This window comes from Ranitomeya variabilis, chromosome 4 (assembly GCF_051348905.1).
Source record: "Ranitomeya variabilis isolate aRanVar5 chromosome 4, aRanVar5.hap1, whole genome shotgun sequence".
NCBI classification, from domain to species: Eukaryota; Metazoa; Chordata; class Amphibia; order Anura; family Dendrobatidae; genus Ranitomeya; species Ranitomeya variabilis.
Window position 1 is genome coordinate 259,566,538 of NC_135235.1, and position 14,686 is coordinate 259,581,223.

Sequence of the window (14,686 nt, forward strand, 5' to 3'; positions counted from 1 at the left end):
TCTTACCCCCATTTTGCAGCCCCCTAGCCTTTACTACGACCATTTTAAAGTTCAGGTCCCCACTGACCTATATGGGCTCGGGGGTCAAGATCCGGTAACCGAACTTTGGATTAAAGCTCGACTGAACTTGACCTTCCCGGGTCCACTTATCCCTAGTCTTTACCTCTGCACCCCAGGGGAGCAGCTCATGATGATAAAGGTTTCCAGTCATTGACAGCAAGCAGAGATTTTCTCAGTGCATAGTAGCTGCAACAAAGGTTAGCCGATTTCATAGCTTTGTTTATAGATCTGATTGCTGTCAGTGAATGGAAACCAATAAATGTGTCTCACTTCATCCAACCATCATGCGCCGCTGAGGATGTGAATGGAGAAGAAAACCCAAAAATCAGTACGAGAAAAGCACAGAAGTTACTGGAGGTTTATTAGGATGATACAATTCTGGTGGAGTTTGGAGAAGCGTTACAGCCGCACCGCGGGCGCCGGATCCAGAGCTGGAGACGGGCGCGGAAAATACTGATGAATGGCAAATTAAATTAAATACAAAAATAAATCTACACGAGGAAACGAACAAACGATGAGAACGACGATTAGTGCAAAGGAGTAATTAGTGGTTCATTATTATCACTACATGGTTACATGAGCGAGAATGGCGAGGACGGGACGGGCGGCAGCCACAAGACCGGCACGGGCGGTATCACAAGACCGGGACCAGTGGCAGCCACAAGACCAGCACGGGTGGCAGCCATAAGACCGGGACCGACGGCAGCCACAAGACCGGGACGGGCGGCAGCGACAAGACCGGCACGGGCGGCAGCCACAAGACCGGCACGGGCGGCAGCCACAAGACCGGGGGGCAGCCACAAGACTGGCACGGGCGGCAGCCACAAGACCGGGGCAGGCGGCAGCCACAAGACCAGGGCGGGCGGCAACCACAAGACCGGGACCGGCGGCAGCCACAAGACCGGCACGGGCGGCAGCCACAAGACCGGGACGGGTGGCAGCTACAAGACCGGGGGGCACCTACGTAACAGCACCTGGATCACTTATCCACAGGGTCGGGGAGAAATGTATGGACACCGGACCCCCACTGATCCCAAAGACTCTGTGTGAACGGAGCCAAGACAGAGTCCCAGGCCCATGGAGCGCACATGGGACCACCACTCCATTCACACAGGTGACTTTGGGACCCCTGTTGATTGGTTTGGTTGGTGTCCGAGTGATAATCTATCCAGGCTCGTCAGGGTTAATATCAATGTCTGACCAGTGGCAGCGAGTCAGAGGACGGATTTATGACATTTCAGCAAAAAATAAATATTCTGCTGTTATAAAGAAAAAAAGTGCTGGTCCAAAATGTAACAAATCCACGACTGGAGCGATAATGGCGCCCGCCGCGGCCTGAAGAGCTCACAGACATTACGGAAAGTCGCCCCCAACCCCGCACATCCCGTCTTCCACCACTGAAGCGCTGACATAGCCGCGGCCTTAGAGGGCGAGTAGCGCGATAACCGGGTTATCAGACGCCAGCTCATATCTCTGACTATACACTTAAAGGCCCGGTAGAGTCCTACAACTCTGTTCCCATGCCGAGAGCCCAGGGAATGTGCGGCCAGCAATGGGTTAAAGGGTGTCCGCATGTCAATAAGTGCATTGCTAGGAATGAACGGGGGTCTCATTTCTCAGACCCCACGGTCAGTTTAATTTCTGCACGGGAAGTGGCTTCCATCCGCCACAGAATGGCTTCATCTGGGTGACGCTCCCAGCCTGGAGAACTTGTGAAGGGGACACAGCGCTGCGGCCCCTTTATGCTCAGTACGGGTGGTGGTCCCAGAGATCGGACCCCCGGAGATAACACTGAGTGAGATGAGCATACCCTTTGAAGTGTTCTCAGCCTGGGGTAGGTGCCTGGAAACATTTAAAGGGGTTGTCTGGGACTGTTCCGCTGATTGAAGGCCTTCAATGTAAAAGTTCTGGACCACCCCTTTAACAGCAAACCAAAAATACAGGCTTTACTGAACTACAAATCACAGAATGCCCTTGAATTCTGCCCAAGTACTAGGACCCCAAGAGAGCGGGAATGCTTCATTTACAGGGGACAGAAAATGACCTGGAGCGACGCTGGAGAACGCGGGATGTCACATGAATGGCGGCGGCTGCTGCTGTGCAATAAGCCAAGCAATGCAAGGACAGCATGGACATTCTGCACAGGTAGCAATGGACCTGGACTTCCCCTTTAAGAACAGTGCCTGGAGATACAATATGCATCCAGCTCTGCAGCTGCGCAGCCATTATTCATGCACAGGACAACTTCAGGCTTCTCCGTGCTCAGCAGTACATAGAGCAGCGCCTGGGAGGCGACAGCTGTTGCCAAACTACAACTCCCAGCAGGACGCAGGATGGGAGTTGTAGTTTTGCAACGGCCGACGAACGACAGGGATGGCTGCACACACACCGGAATGAACGGCTCTGCGAATACGGTCCTTCTGTCACGAAGGAAGCCATTGGTTTATGGCTGCGGCTGCTGCAGGGGGAGGGTGCAGTGTCCCTTTAAGGCCGGAGCAGACTGTAACTTGCACCCAGGGTACATCCCAGTACTTATAGATGGAGGTAACTGACGGTGCAGGGTGAGGAGCGCGTCTTCATTATGGCAGAAGTCCCACGAGGAGTCTTTGGAAAGCTCAACCACCCGGCGGACCTGGGGTTCCAGTTACTTGACGAGTTCCTAGTTCAGGCAGGACGGCGGCATCAGGACGTCATGTAGTGCTGCCGCAGCCGCGACTGCAGGGATTCGTGGGTTAAATTGTGCCGAGTGATTATTCCCACAATCTGCAGAGGGAAATCATAACACAGGAGTTTGCTGCCACCTACTGTTCAAAATCAGGTACTGCAAGATTAAAAATGACGCTCAGAAACTGTAAAGTAAGAGCACAAGTTACAGGGGTCCTCTGCTTTCTGGAATGCATCGGCAGACCAACTTTACCATATTCTGTGCATTTTATTTCCGCCATGAAAGCGGATCCGTCACCAGATTTTTCTATACAAACTGCGTGCACTATTAAATTCATTAAGACCTCGGCCCTGTACAATCCCTTTACAACGTTTTCCTGCCCTATATTCACAAATAGCGCCTGATAATGAAAACGGGCATTTTATGAGCTTATCGGGATCATGTAACTGTTCTGACATGGAATTCACAGTAAGTACACCGGCCTAATCAGGTCCAAGATTTAAAGGGGTTTTCCAATTAGACCTCCGCCTTGCAAACACTAAATGACAGGCCAGCCAACAACCTGATGTGCGAGACCACCACTATGGGTCACGCTCGACGCCTGTAACCGCTGCTGTGACACTGTCCAGCAACTCTTCCATAACAAACATGTGAAAGTTAGTACCCCCCGATCACTTACCTCTCCCACCGCATTCACCACGGGCAGGTGCCGCAGGCCCATGGTTCGGAACAGGTTAAACACCTGGGAGGCGTGGGTGTTCGGCGACACCGTGAACGGTGACGGGTTCATGTAGGGAGTGACGTCCTGCGACACAAGGAGAGGAAGTCACAGAAGAAATGCAGACAAAGGCCACATTCTGCCATCATCTCCTGCTGCCCCCATAAAGCAGCGCCCCCTTCTGACAGATGCTTCTGCGTGTGGCACAGTGCCACCTTGTGGCAGAACGGCATATGGCGTCCGAGTCTTACCACAATCATCCGTGGATTGAGGAGCGTCAGGTTGACGTCGTGGATGTCGGGGTACCGGGGATAATCCTCTGTCATCTCGGCGTGGGAGAGACGCGGCTGGCTGGCGCTCTACAAAAACGGAAGGGTCCATGGAAGGTCATAAAGAGTAACCCGACACGGAGTCACAGACGGGCGCAGAAACGACAAGACTTACAGACTGCGTCTCAGAGTAACAGACGCCCCTCACTAATAAGGTGACCAGCTGCGAGCGCAGGATGAGGCCGTGGAACGTCAGAGGCCGGAAGCGCTCCTCCATGGTCCACTCCTCACTGGGGGACTGGTCGGGGTACAGGTTCGGGTACGGGGTGTACCTGGAGGCACAGGAACGCCATGGGTTATAATGATTATGTGTCCTCACTTCCTCCTAGGAGCTGGGGGACCACTATTAATGGCTCACACCAGGACATCCCCCCACTACTCATCACTTGTGCTCATGCATCAGGCAGGACAGGATGAACACGGCCACACTGCCCACCAGGTAGGGGGTGACATTTCTTACTTCCGCTCTAGCATTTGCTGCAGCATATCCTCTTTCTCGGCCGGTTCCTCGGCGGTCAGCTGCTCGTCACACATGTTCCGCAGTTCGCTGGACGGGTAGGACTTCATGGACTGACTCCTCTTCCTCTGCTCGCCGGCGCGGGTCAGGATACTGGACTTCTAGAAACAGAAGGACAATAGTCTGGATTAGAGCAACCTTCATTTTCAGACCAGGCGAGTCCTAACTTAACCATAAAGGGAATGTCTAATGTTACATAAGGAAAAGCTTAAAGGGGCGGCCGGGTGTGCGCCTATATGTCATCGTTCCAATGCACCGGGTATTCCCATCTCATACAAACTATCCGCAGGCTGTGCCACAAACCGGCCCAGCGGGGACATTGTAACAATGGCTGTTCACGTGCACCTCCAGCAAGCGGAGATTTGTGACCCCCCGGGTATAAGGCAGCCCCACGTGACCCCATCGCAGGCGTCTCCACCTTAAACTTGATGTTGTTGCTGATCAGTTGGTTTCCCTTCATGAACTCCTTTTCGTTCCCTCGGTTCTCGGTCACCACGGGGAAGGCGTGATGGGCGGTGGTCCGCAGGATGCTGACCAAAGACTGGATCCGAGTGTGGGGGTACACGTAGGTCAGATTGGGCTCCATGATGTCGCAGGCCCTCAATCTGCGGTCACACAAGTCTGTCACCAATGGGGACATTCTCCACCCAGAACAGAACCAAAAACGACCCGACACCTATGCAGGACTACAACTACAACTCCCATCATACGGAGCCCCTTACTTGTCCGTCTCCTCCTCCGCCTCCCACTCCAGCAGGGGGACGCCTCTCAGCGCCACGTGAATATCGTAGATGCCTTTGTTGAAGAAATCGCCGGTCCACTTTGCGACCTGAAAAGAAATAAGTTCTCAGCGACTGAGTCCGACTACAGCCATGAAATGACAGAGCGCCACGTGCCAAATCATGTCAAATCCTTGAAAAGAGGATGCTCTCTTCTAAAAACAGCGCCACCACTGTGCACAGGTTGCTTGTGATACTGCAACTCAATCCCTATCATTTCAATAGAGCGGAGCCGCAATACCACACACAACCTGCGGACAGGGGTGGTGCTATTTTTTGGAATAACGCAACCACATTATTCGTATCTTGTACATCCCCTTTAAGCTGTCCACAAACACAAGATCCCACGTCACATCAGAAGCTGCGATCAAACTGTTAGCTCTCGTGGTGCAGTAAAACTCTGAATGCAGCTTTGGATGTGACTAGAGCACAGGACACGATGTGAATTATGATAACGCAGCGTCGCTCCTCACCATCAAGGTGATCATGATGGGTAATCCGTAGGAGATTTCATTGGTGGATTCAATAAGGATGACCGTGAGGCTGATCGTCATCCGCACCACACCGCCCAGGAAGGCGGCCGCTCCGATCAGGGCAAACGTCCCGGAGTAGATGTGAGTCAGGCCCAGGTAACTAGGAGAGGAAGACAGAAAGTGACCGACTGAAGAAGCGCCGGGACGAGGCGAAACCTCGCTGCTGCTCTGTGTTTTCTACCTTTTCAGGAGGTTTGCAACCAAGCGACCGAAGGCGGCGCCGCAAAGCAAGGAGGGGACGAAGAGGCCGCTGGGGACAGACAGCCCATACGTCCAGCAGGACAGGAGGAAGTACATACAGCAGAAGAAAGACAGAGTGACGGGGCTGAAAGTGCCTGGAACACAAGAGACGGACACGAGCCTTCACACCACTGCACACGGCCCCGCGCCAACCTGGGGGAGGATCCACACACTGACCGTCCTGGTGGAAGAGCTGCAAGATGGCCGACTCCTGGGGGTTGAAGAACAGGGTTGCCATGTCGTTGTAGGTGTTGTTAGGGCAGAAGAAGGTTTTGATGCTGGAATTCACTTCATCAGAAGAGACCTGGCACGACCAAAGACAAGTAAGAAAATCGGGAGGGAATCAGCGACTGTTCTAGGGGAAAAAGCAGAATTCGGAAAACAGCTCTGGATGTGAATGGAGAAATCGGACCGGCTGACATCGGCTGTCCTATAGACCATGCATGACTGCGGCTCCATTAACAAAGGACCCCACCATTTGAGTGATTTTGTCGGGGTCCCAGCTATGCCATTTATTAGATTAGGAGACTTAAAAAATAGAAAAGGAGAAACTGGTGCAAAATCTCTGGGGAGTCAGCGATGAGATATCGGGAGGCGGAATGTAGGGTTCAGCTGTGCTGGTATTGTCAGGGGGGATAAGGTGGGGAGCGGCCAGCGGTCAGATACCTGGGGGACCAGTGATGAGATAGTAGATAAGGAGGGAGGTGGCCAATGCCAAGATAGCCAGAGGGTCCTAGCTAAGATACCTACAGGGCCTACACCAAGATATCTTCTGGGGGGTAGGAGGCCTGGGCCACAGACACCAATATATCTGGTGGGGGGTAGGGGGCCTGGGCCACAGTTACCAAGATATCTGCTGGGGGGTAGGAGGCCTGGGCCACAGACACCAAGATATCTGGTGGGGGGTAGGAGGCCTGGGCAACAGACACCAAGATATCTGTTGGGAGGTAGGAGGCCTGTGCCACAGACACCAAGATATGTGGGAGGATGGCAAGAAAAAAAAATGCAGCGATACCTGGGGGCCTTTGTCAAGATACCTGGGGGCCTACACCGAGATATCTAGAGACCCTTTTGTGCAGGATGAGAGGAAAGACTGAGAATAAGAAGGATAAAAATAAAGAGACCCCCGATCCTGTCCATATCAATAATGATGGAGTACCTGCACTGCGATGCTGCCGTTATTCCAGTCAGTAGGGGGAGACAGTGAGCGACATTCTCCCAGAACCATCGATGACACAAAGACAATGACGGTGGTGACTAAAGAGACCAAGAGACTCTCACAGACTCTGGAAGAGAAGGAGCGGTGTCACGGCGTCATACACAGGGGGATTCTCTGGACTCTGGCCGTGCGGCACCGTTACCTGATCAACTTGGGCTTGGGATGCACGTTCTTCATCCGGTATTTCGCTAGTCTTTTATTCAAGCAGTTAAATGTGGCTCCAAGCAGCCCCCCGACCACCCCCATAATAATGAAGAAGGCCAAATCCACCACCGTCCACAGGTGACACTTCTTATCAGAGTCCGAGCACTAAGAAAGGAGAAGGACAAACATCACAACAATAAGAAATGTCCCGAGGATCGTGGAGTCTCCTAATGGGGAGCGTCACCCCGGAGACTAACCAAGAACTGACAGAGAAGTCTGACCGTATGTGCACAGCGACTGCACCAGCAGAATAGTGAGTGCAGCTCTGGAGTATAATACAGGATGTAACTCAGGATCAGTAATGTAATGTATGTACACAGTGACTGCACCAGCAGAATAGTGAGTGCAGCTCTGGGGTATAATACAGGATGTAACTCAGGATCTGTAATGTAATGTATGTACACAGTGACTGCACCAGCAGAATAGTGACTGCAGCTCTGGAGTATAATACAGGATGTAACTCAGGATCAGTAATGTAATGTATGTACACAGTGACTGCACCAGCAGAATAGTGAGTGCAGCTCTGGAGTATAATACAGGATGTAACTCAGGATCAGTAATGTAATGTATGTACACAGTGACTGCATCAGCAGAATAGTGAGTGCAGCTCTGGGGTATAATACAGGATATACCTCAAGATCTGGGAGTATAGGGATAAACAGTATAAAGTGTGCTTAAATTGTATAAATTACAGTAAAAAATGCTTTGCATAACAATCCGTTTTAAATACTGACAGATAATGATGCCACTAATAGAATACACACCTTAAATTCCCCAAAATTCAGCAGCCCTGGAACCTGGAATGATCCCCAGCTTGAAAACAGAATCCCAGATCGGAAGAAATTCAATGTAAATGTGGCGGACATGGAGCAGAAGAGCTGGAGAGAAGAGAGATTGGCAAATCAGATCTGCTAGATTCCTCCACACACATTATATATATACACATATAGCAATAAAAGAGGGCAGGCAGCATTCCAGAATGTATATAGAACCTGGAGAACCAGCACTGATCCCCGAAGCCTCATCCCCCCATTTCCCGCACCGGACACATCATACTCACCACTTTCCATGTCAGTCCCTGATTCCAGAAGCTCGACCCTTCCTCCAAACTGAACAACGTCCCCCCGATTGGAGCACCGAAAGCAGCGGCCACCCCCGCAGCCGCTCCGGCGGACACAAAGTCCCTCTTGTCCCTGAAGACAGAGTAAAGGACATCAGCATCTTCCCGGGTGGGAGCAGATGACAACCCCCAGGTATGGGGCGCAGCGGACACGCAGCCATCTCTGGGCTGACGATCATTGCATATAGTGTTACAAAGCGGCCAAATAAAAAGGGGGCGACCATAGAACGCGTCGCATCAAGCCCATACTTTAATGTGGCCGTCTGACCTGGGTCATAGAGGGGGTCTCGTATAGGATATCCTGATACACTAAGAGGCAGTGGATAGTCCCTGCCGGGCTGCACAGCTGTCCACGGAGACAAAAGACCCCAAAGTAACAACACCCTCAGCCAAAACCATTAACACCTCACCTGTCACTGCGGAAGTAAGGGAAGTCAAAGCGGATCTTCTGCAGCGAGATACTCTGGAACTAAGAAGGAAATACAGAGGTGTCAGAAACATTAACAGGATTCTCCATCATCAGTGCCGCTAATGACCCATGAAGAAGTGAGCGGCGCCGGAGGACCCCTTTAAGGATGTGATCGAGATCACCACTGGCCATCATTACATTGTCTGGTGGCATCCGGAGGATCTCACCTGCGGCAACCCTGCCCCCACAACGGCCCCACTGTGAATCATCGGTCCTTCCTTTCCTACGAAAAGTCCTGAAAACATAGGAACGTGATGGAGCGTTATATACAGAATAGTGGTGAGGATACGCGAACATATTCTACTGATGACCCGTCCTGCGCACAACATGTGGCGCTAAGCAGAATTCAGGCTTCATCGCTTCGGTAAATCCGCCCCGATATCTCTCCAGCTTTTTCTGCAGCTGACTGGCATTGAGTGTTATCCAAGAGACGCCATGTCCTTACCTCCAGACACACTGAACAAGACCCCCAGAGCTTTGCAGACGAGTGTCCTGAGCCGGACCACCCCTGGGACCTTTACACCGTTCAGGTAACACTTGATCTCAGGAATTCCAGACCCGGCGGCCACGGGCTACAGAACATAAAGACTGGGATAAGACCCTGCGCTCCTCAGCGCCCCCCATACTTCACGGCTTCTGAGAAATTACCTGTAAGAGGACGAATAACGTCGCAATAAAGGCAAATGTCAAGTTAAATCCCAGAAGCTCTAGCAGAGAGAGGGCGAGACATCCCCGGTCCGTGCACTCCTCCACAGCTGGCGCCGGGTTAAGGAAACCTTAAGATGCACCACAAACGGCTGCACTGGATAACACTGACCCTTTAACACAAGAGCCCCTGGGTATATAAAACCATGGGGTCTGCAGAGATAATGGTGGCCAATATAGCGCCCCCTCTGGCATCTCGGGGAAGGATACAGCCTTGTACCAGTCTGAACTTAAACTGAGAAAAGAGGCGAACAAAGTAATCCACAAACAGGCCGACCTGCGGAGAGAGGAAGAGATGTCAGAGGGAAATGTGACCGACCCGACTCGTATTACAGGGGTCTTCATATCTGCCTTCTTCCCATGCTTTATACTGCATCTCTGCTCTTATGTGGTACAAAAGCACAGCCTGGCTGATACCCATCGGGAAGTCAGTGCAAATTGTAAAAAAAAAAACAACCACTGAAAAATAAAAACATGAACGTTACCAGTCCTGTGCACACGCCGATCGCAAACACCATGACCCACCGCAGCGCCTCGTACCGCCGGGACTTCTGTCAACAGAAGAAAAAAAGCCAGATGAAATAAAGCATAATCATAGTATAACGAGGGCAAGCTCAGTGCCTGCAATGGTGGAAGTCCCCACTGACCTAGCCCTGCTCAGTGTGATGAGGGGGCGTTACAATGTATCAGTGTAGACCTACGTATACAGACACCTTGTAACAATCTGCACTTGTGCTTTTCCTTTTTTTAGCCTACCAGCATCTAAGCAATTCTGTAAAAAAAAAAATAGCCTAAAAAAAAATAGCACAACAATGATTTCGCCATTATCAAAAATAATAATGATACCAGTACCAAAGACACAAATAGTAAACACCCCAGGGTTGTTTTTTTTTTTAAATTGGTTTCCAGCCAATTAAGTCCACCTATACATACTTAGCTCACCGCTCCTGCCATGACATTCCCCGATGAAGCTGGGTGAAACGTGTGTTGGGGCACCAGGGCTGCAGCGCCACTGAGGCCTCTGACAGTCACATTATACAAGCTCTTCCTAATTTTGCCAGGCTATATTACTCCACTGTGATTTAAAACTTTAAGCATCGATACTTAGTTTCTTGCGACCCAACCCAAGGACTAATGATCCATTGTTATGGGGTGCCAACACCTTAATTGATCTGAGCTGGGGGTTCATGAAGGCAAATCTCCACCTCCACCTGTGCTCGTTCTCGTATCACCCTGGATGGATGGTATCCTGCCTCTCCTTATTACGTTACCTTGTGCGTGATGGATTCCAGCACTTCCAGGTAGGGGTCACTGATGCATCGGTCATAGTCCAAACTCTGCAGCACAGAGGGAATAAGGCAGATTACTGAGTGCACTACAGAAGATGAAGACATGACAGCAACAGAAGCCTCGAGAGAAAAGTATGAGAAGCCTCAGGAAGCGGGACCAACGCTGCTGACCAATTATTGTGCAGTTCCCACAGATCATCGTGAAGATGCAGATAAAGACTATGTACATCTCATAGAATTGGATTGTTTCTTTGCTTCCTAAATCCAAAGATAAGCAACTTTCTGCATCCGACCGCTCTGGCTGCTGTCCCCTTCTCTACTCATGGCATGAGGGGGGGAAGCATGCATAGTCTCACGGAGGGCAGAGAAAACATGTTGCAGATGGGTGGAAAACACATGAAGATAAAATAAGTGCAGGATAGAAGCTGTGCTGATATACGAGTACATAAAGAGAGCAACATCCTGGATATTCACAGAGCTCACAGCCATCCTATATTACAGGGAAAGACACACAGAACTCACATCAAGCCTATATTACTGGGAGAGACACACAGAGCTCACATCCAGCCTATATTACTGAGACACACAGACCTCACATCCATCCTATATTACTGGGAGAGACACACAGAGCTCACATCCAGCCTATATTACTGGGACACACAGAGCTCACATCCAGCCTATATTACTGAGACACACAGAGCTCACATCCAGCCTATATTACTGAGACACACAGAGCTCACATCCAGCCTATATTACTGGGAGAGACACACAGAGCTCACATCCAGCCTATATTACTGGGAGAGACACACAGACCTCACATCCAGCCTATATTACTGGGAGAGACACACAGACCTCACATCCAGCCTATATTACTGGGAGAGACACACAGACCTCACATCCAGCCTATATTACTGGGAGAGACACACAGACCTCACATCCAGCCTTTATTACTGGGAGAGACACACAGATCTCACATCCAGCCTATATTACTGGGAGAGACACACGGAGCTCACATCCAGCCTATATTACTGGGAGAGACACACAGACCTCACATCCAGCCTATATTACTGGGAGAGACACACAGACCTCACATCTAGCCTATATTACTGGGAGAGACACACAGAGCTCACATCCAGCCTATATTACTGGGAGAGACACACAGAGCTCACATCCAGCTTATATTACTGGGAGAGACACACAGAGCTCACATCCAGCCTGTATTACTGGGAGAGACACACTGACCTCACATCCAGCCTATATAACTGAGGTAGACACTGTGAACTTAGGAGTAGATATATCCTTGTGCCAAGTGCCTACTCTAAGTTGTATACAAGGACACGGCACACCTATGTGTCTTCAATAAATCAGACATCCTTACTTCATAATCTTTACGGGGCAAGATCTCCTCATCTTCCTCGCGCGTTTCCCCTAAAATAGTCTGAAAGACAAACATAAAAGTAAAAGTTAGAAACATCATAAGGAAAACCTGTTATTTTTTTTTTTTTTTTAGATGTTTATTAACTTAACAAAAAAAGAGACCAATGTCTTCTCTATTTCTGCACAGTATTTTACTTATTAGAGCAGCAGTTTGTGCTTCAGAGCTGTCCTTCCTACTGTATACAGGAAGATAAGACACTGTCATTGGAAGCCATTTTGGAAGCTATGCTATCGACACCTGGTATTGGTCACTCAGCTGTTTACAGAGACACCTCACTTATCATTGCTGGATCAGTAAGTTCCCCCCTATCCGGTGCCAAGTGGCTACTGGTACTGATCTGTTGGTGGCCACATGCAGCCGAGCACTAGGATGCACATCAAGTGGCCGCCAGTTTAACAGTCGTTCTGTGGACTGTCGGGGTCCGCTCCAATAAAACCTAATGAATGAAGACCCCCAGAACTCGTGCGGAATCTGTAAATCTAGTCAGTCATAAGAAAGTCTCTGAGAAATCCTGCAAATCAGCGTTTCTTCACAATCTGCGCAACGACCCGATGACCAGTACTGACAAAGGAATCCTGGCTGAGAGATACTTTTGGGGGGCAGTATTACCGTTTGGGACACTGATCATTTCTGGGGGCACTGGGCCGGCACTATAACTATTGGGGCCACTGGGCCGGCATTATAACTATTGGGGGCACTGGGCCGGCACTATAACTATTGGGGCCACTGGGCCGGCATTATAACTATTGGGGGCACTGGGCCGGCACTATAACTATTGGGGCCACTGGGCCGGCATTATAACTATTGGGGGCACTGGGCCGGCACTATAACTATTGGGGCCACTGGGCCGGCATTATAACTATTGGGGGCACTGGGCCGGCACTATAACTATTGGGGGCACTGGGCCGGCACTATAACTATTGGGGGCACGGGGCCGGCACTATAACTATTGGGGGCACGGGGCCGGCACTATAACTATTGGGGGCACTCTTTCACAGGATTATTTTTGGGAGCATTGCTTGGATACCACTACCTCCAAGGACACCATCTACTTAACAGCATTTTGGGGGGCACTTGTTGGGCACCAGCATGGCAGCCATTGTTAGGGGACGCTGTGTCTCCTGGTATCAGCGGCACAAACTTAACAAGTGATTGTAGAAGGTCGTCTGGGGCTGGTGCAGTATAATAGGGCTGCAGTGCAGTAAGACGGCACTAAGGGGGCAGGATGGGGGCGTGCGGGGGGCAGGATGGGGCGCAGGATGGGGGTGTGCGGGGGGGCCGGATGGAGGCGTGCGGGGTAAACTCTGCAGATGACGGTGGATGGTAGAAGGGTCCAGGGCCGAGCGGAGAAGACGATGATAGAGAAGGATGACAAATAGGGGGCAGGTTATGGGATGTGACGGGGGGCAGGTTATGGGATGTGACAAGGGCAGGTTATGGGATGTGATGGGGGCAGGGTACAGGATGTGACGGGGGCAGGTTATGGGATGTGATGGGGGCAGGTTATGGGATGTGACGGGGGCACGGTACGGGATGTGACGGGGGCAGGTTATGGGATGTGACGGGGGGCAGGTTATGGGATGTGATGAGGCAGGTTATGGGATGTGATGGGGGCAGGGTACGGGTGTGAGAGGGCAGGTTATGGGATTTGACGGGAGGGGTGACAGTTTATGGGATGTGACGAGGGCAGGTTATGGGATGTAACGGGGGGCAGGTTAAGGGATGTGACGGGGGCAGGTTATGGGATGTGACGGGGGCAGGTTATGGGATGTGACGGGGGCAGGTTATGGGATGTGACGGGGGGCAGGTTATGGGATGTGACGGGGGGCAGGTTATGGGATGTGACGAGGGCAGGTTACGGGATGTGACGGGGGCAGGTTACGGGATGTGATGGGGGGCAGGTTATGGGATGTGACCGGGGCAGGTTATGGGATGTGACCGGGGCAGGTTATGGGATGTGACCGGGGCAGGTTATGGGATGTGACCGGGGCAGGTTATGGGATGTGACCGGGGCAGTTTATGGGATGTGACGGGGGGCAGGTTATGGGATGTGACAGGGGCAGTTTATGGGATGTGATGGCCATGTATCTGGCCATTATGTGGGATGAGGATGACAAATGGAACCATCACCATGGCAATAAATGGCGGCAGTCACAGCCCCGCCTCCTGTTAACAATGTCCTGCTCCCCGGGCCTCACCAGCTCCTCCGGGGTGCGGCTCTCCCGGTCTCCGCAGCAACAGCAGCAGCACCCGGAGCCCCCGCACGTCGCCATCTTTCTCTGACCCCCCCTCCTGTCACACAGCGGCTGTCACATGACCACAGCCCCTAGTAGCCCCCCTAGAGAGAGGCACCCGCAGGACACGCCCAGGCCTGCTCACGTGATCAACTTGTCAGGTCCCG

At 51.4% G+C, this 14,686-nt stretch overlaps 1 protein-coding gene across 1 annotated transcript; it reads right to left on the reverse strand.

Annotated features, from left to right (window-relative positions):
- Positions 1-1,983: 1,983 nt before the first annotated feature.
- On the reverse strand, positions 1,984-14,659 carry CLCN6 (chloride voltage-gated channel 6). The gene is made up of 23 exons (XM_077249675.1): positions 14,484-14,659; positions 12,226-12,285; positions 10,830-10,895; positions 10,044-10,109; positions 9,769-9,835; positions 9,502-9,608; positions 9,299-9,425; positions 9,021-9,088; positions 8,795-8,853; positions 8,325-8,457; positions 8,029-8,142; positions 7,203-7,369; positions 7,001-7,127; positions 6,019-6,145; positions 5,783-5,936; positions 5,542-5,701; positions 5,012-5,118; positions 4,708-4,894; positions 4,233-4,390; positions 3,888-4,044; positions 3,695-3,802; positions 3,405-3,530; positions 1,984-2,823 (listed from the first exon to the last, which is right to left on the reverse strand). Exons 1-23 carry the CDS (start codon positions 14,556-14,558, stop codon positions 2,743-2,745), a joined length of 2,601 nt encoding a protein of 866 aa, XP_077105790.1. The 5' UTR covers positions 14,559-14,659; the 3' UTR covers positions 1,984-2,742.
- Between the last annotated feature and the right edge of the window lie 27 nt (positions 14,660-14,686).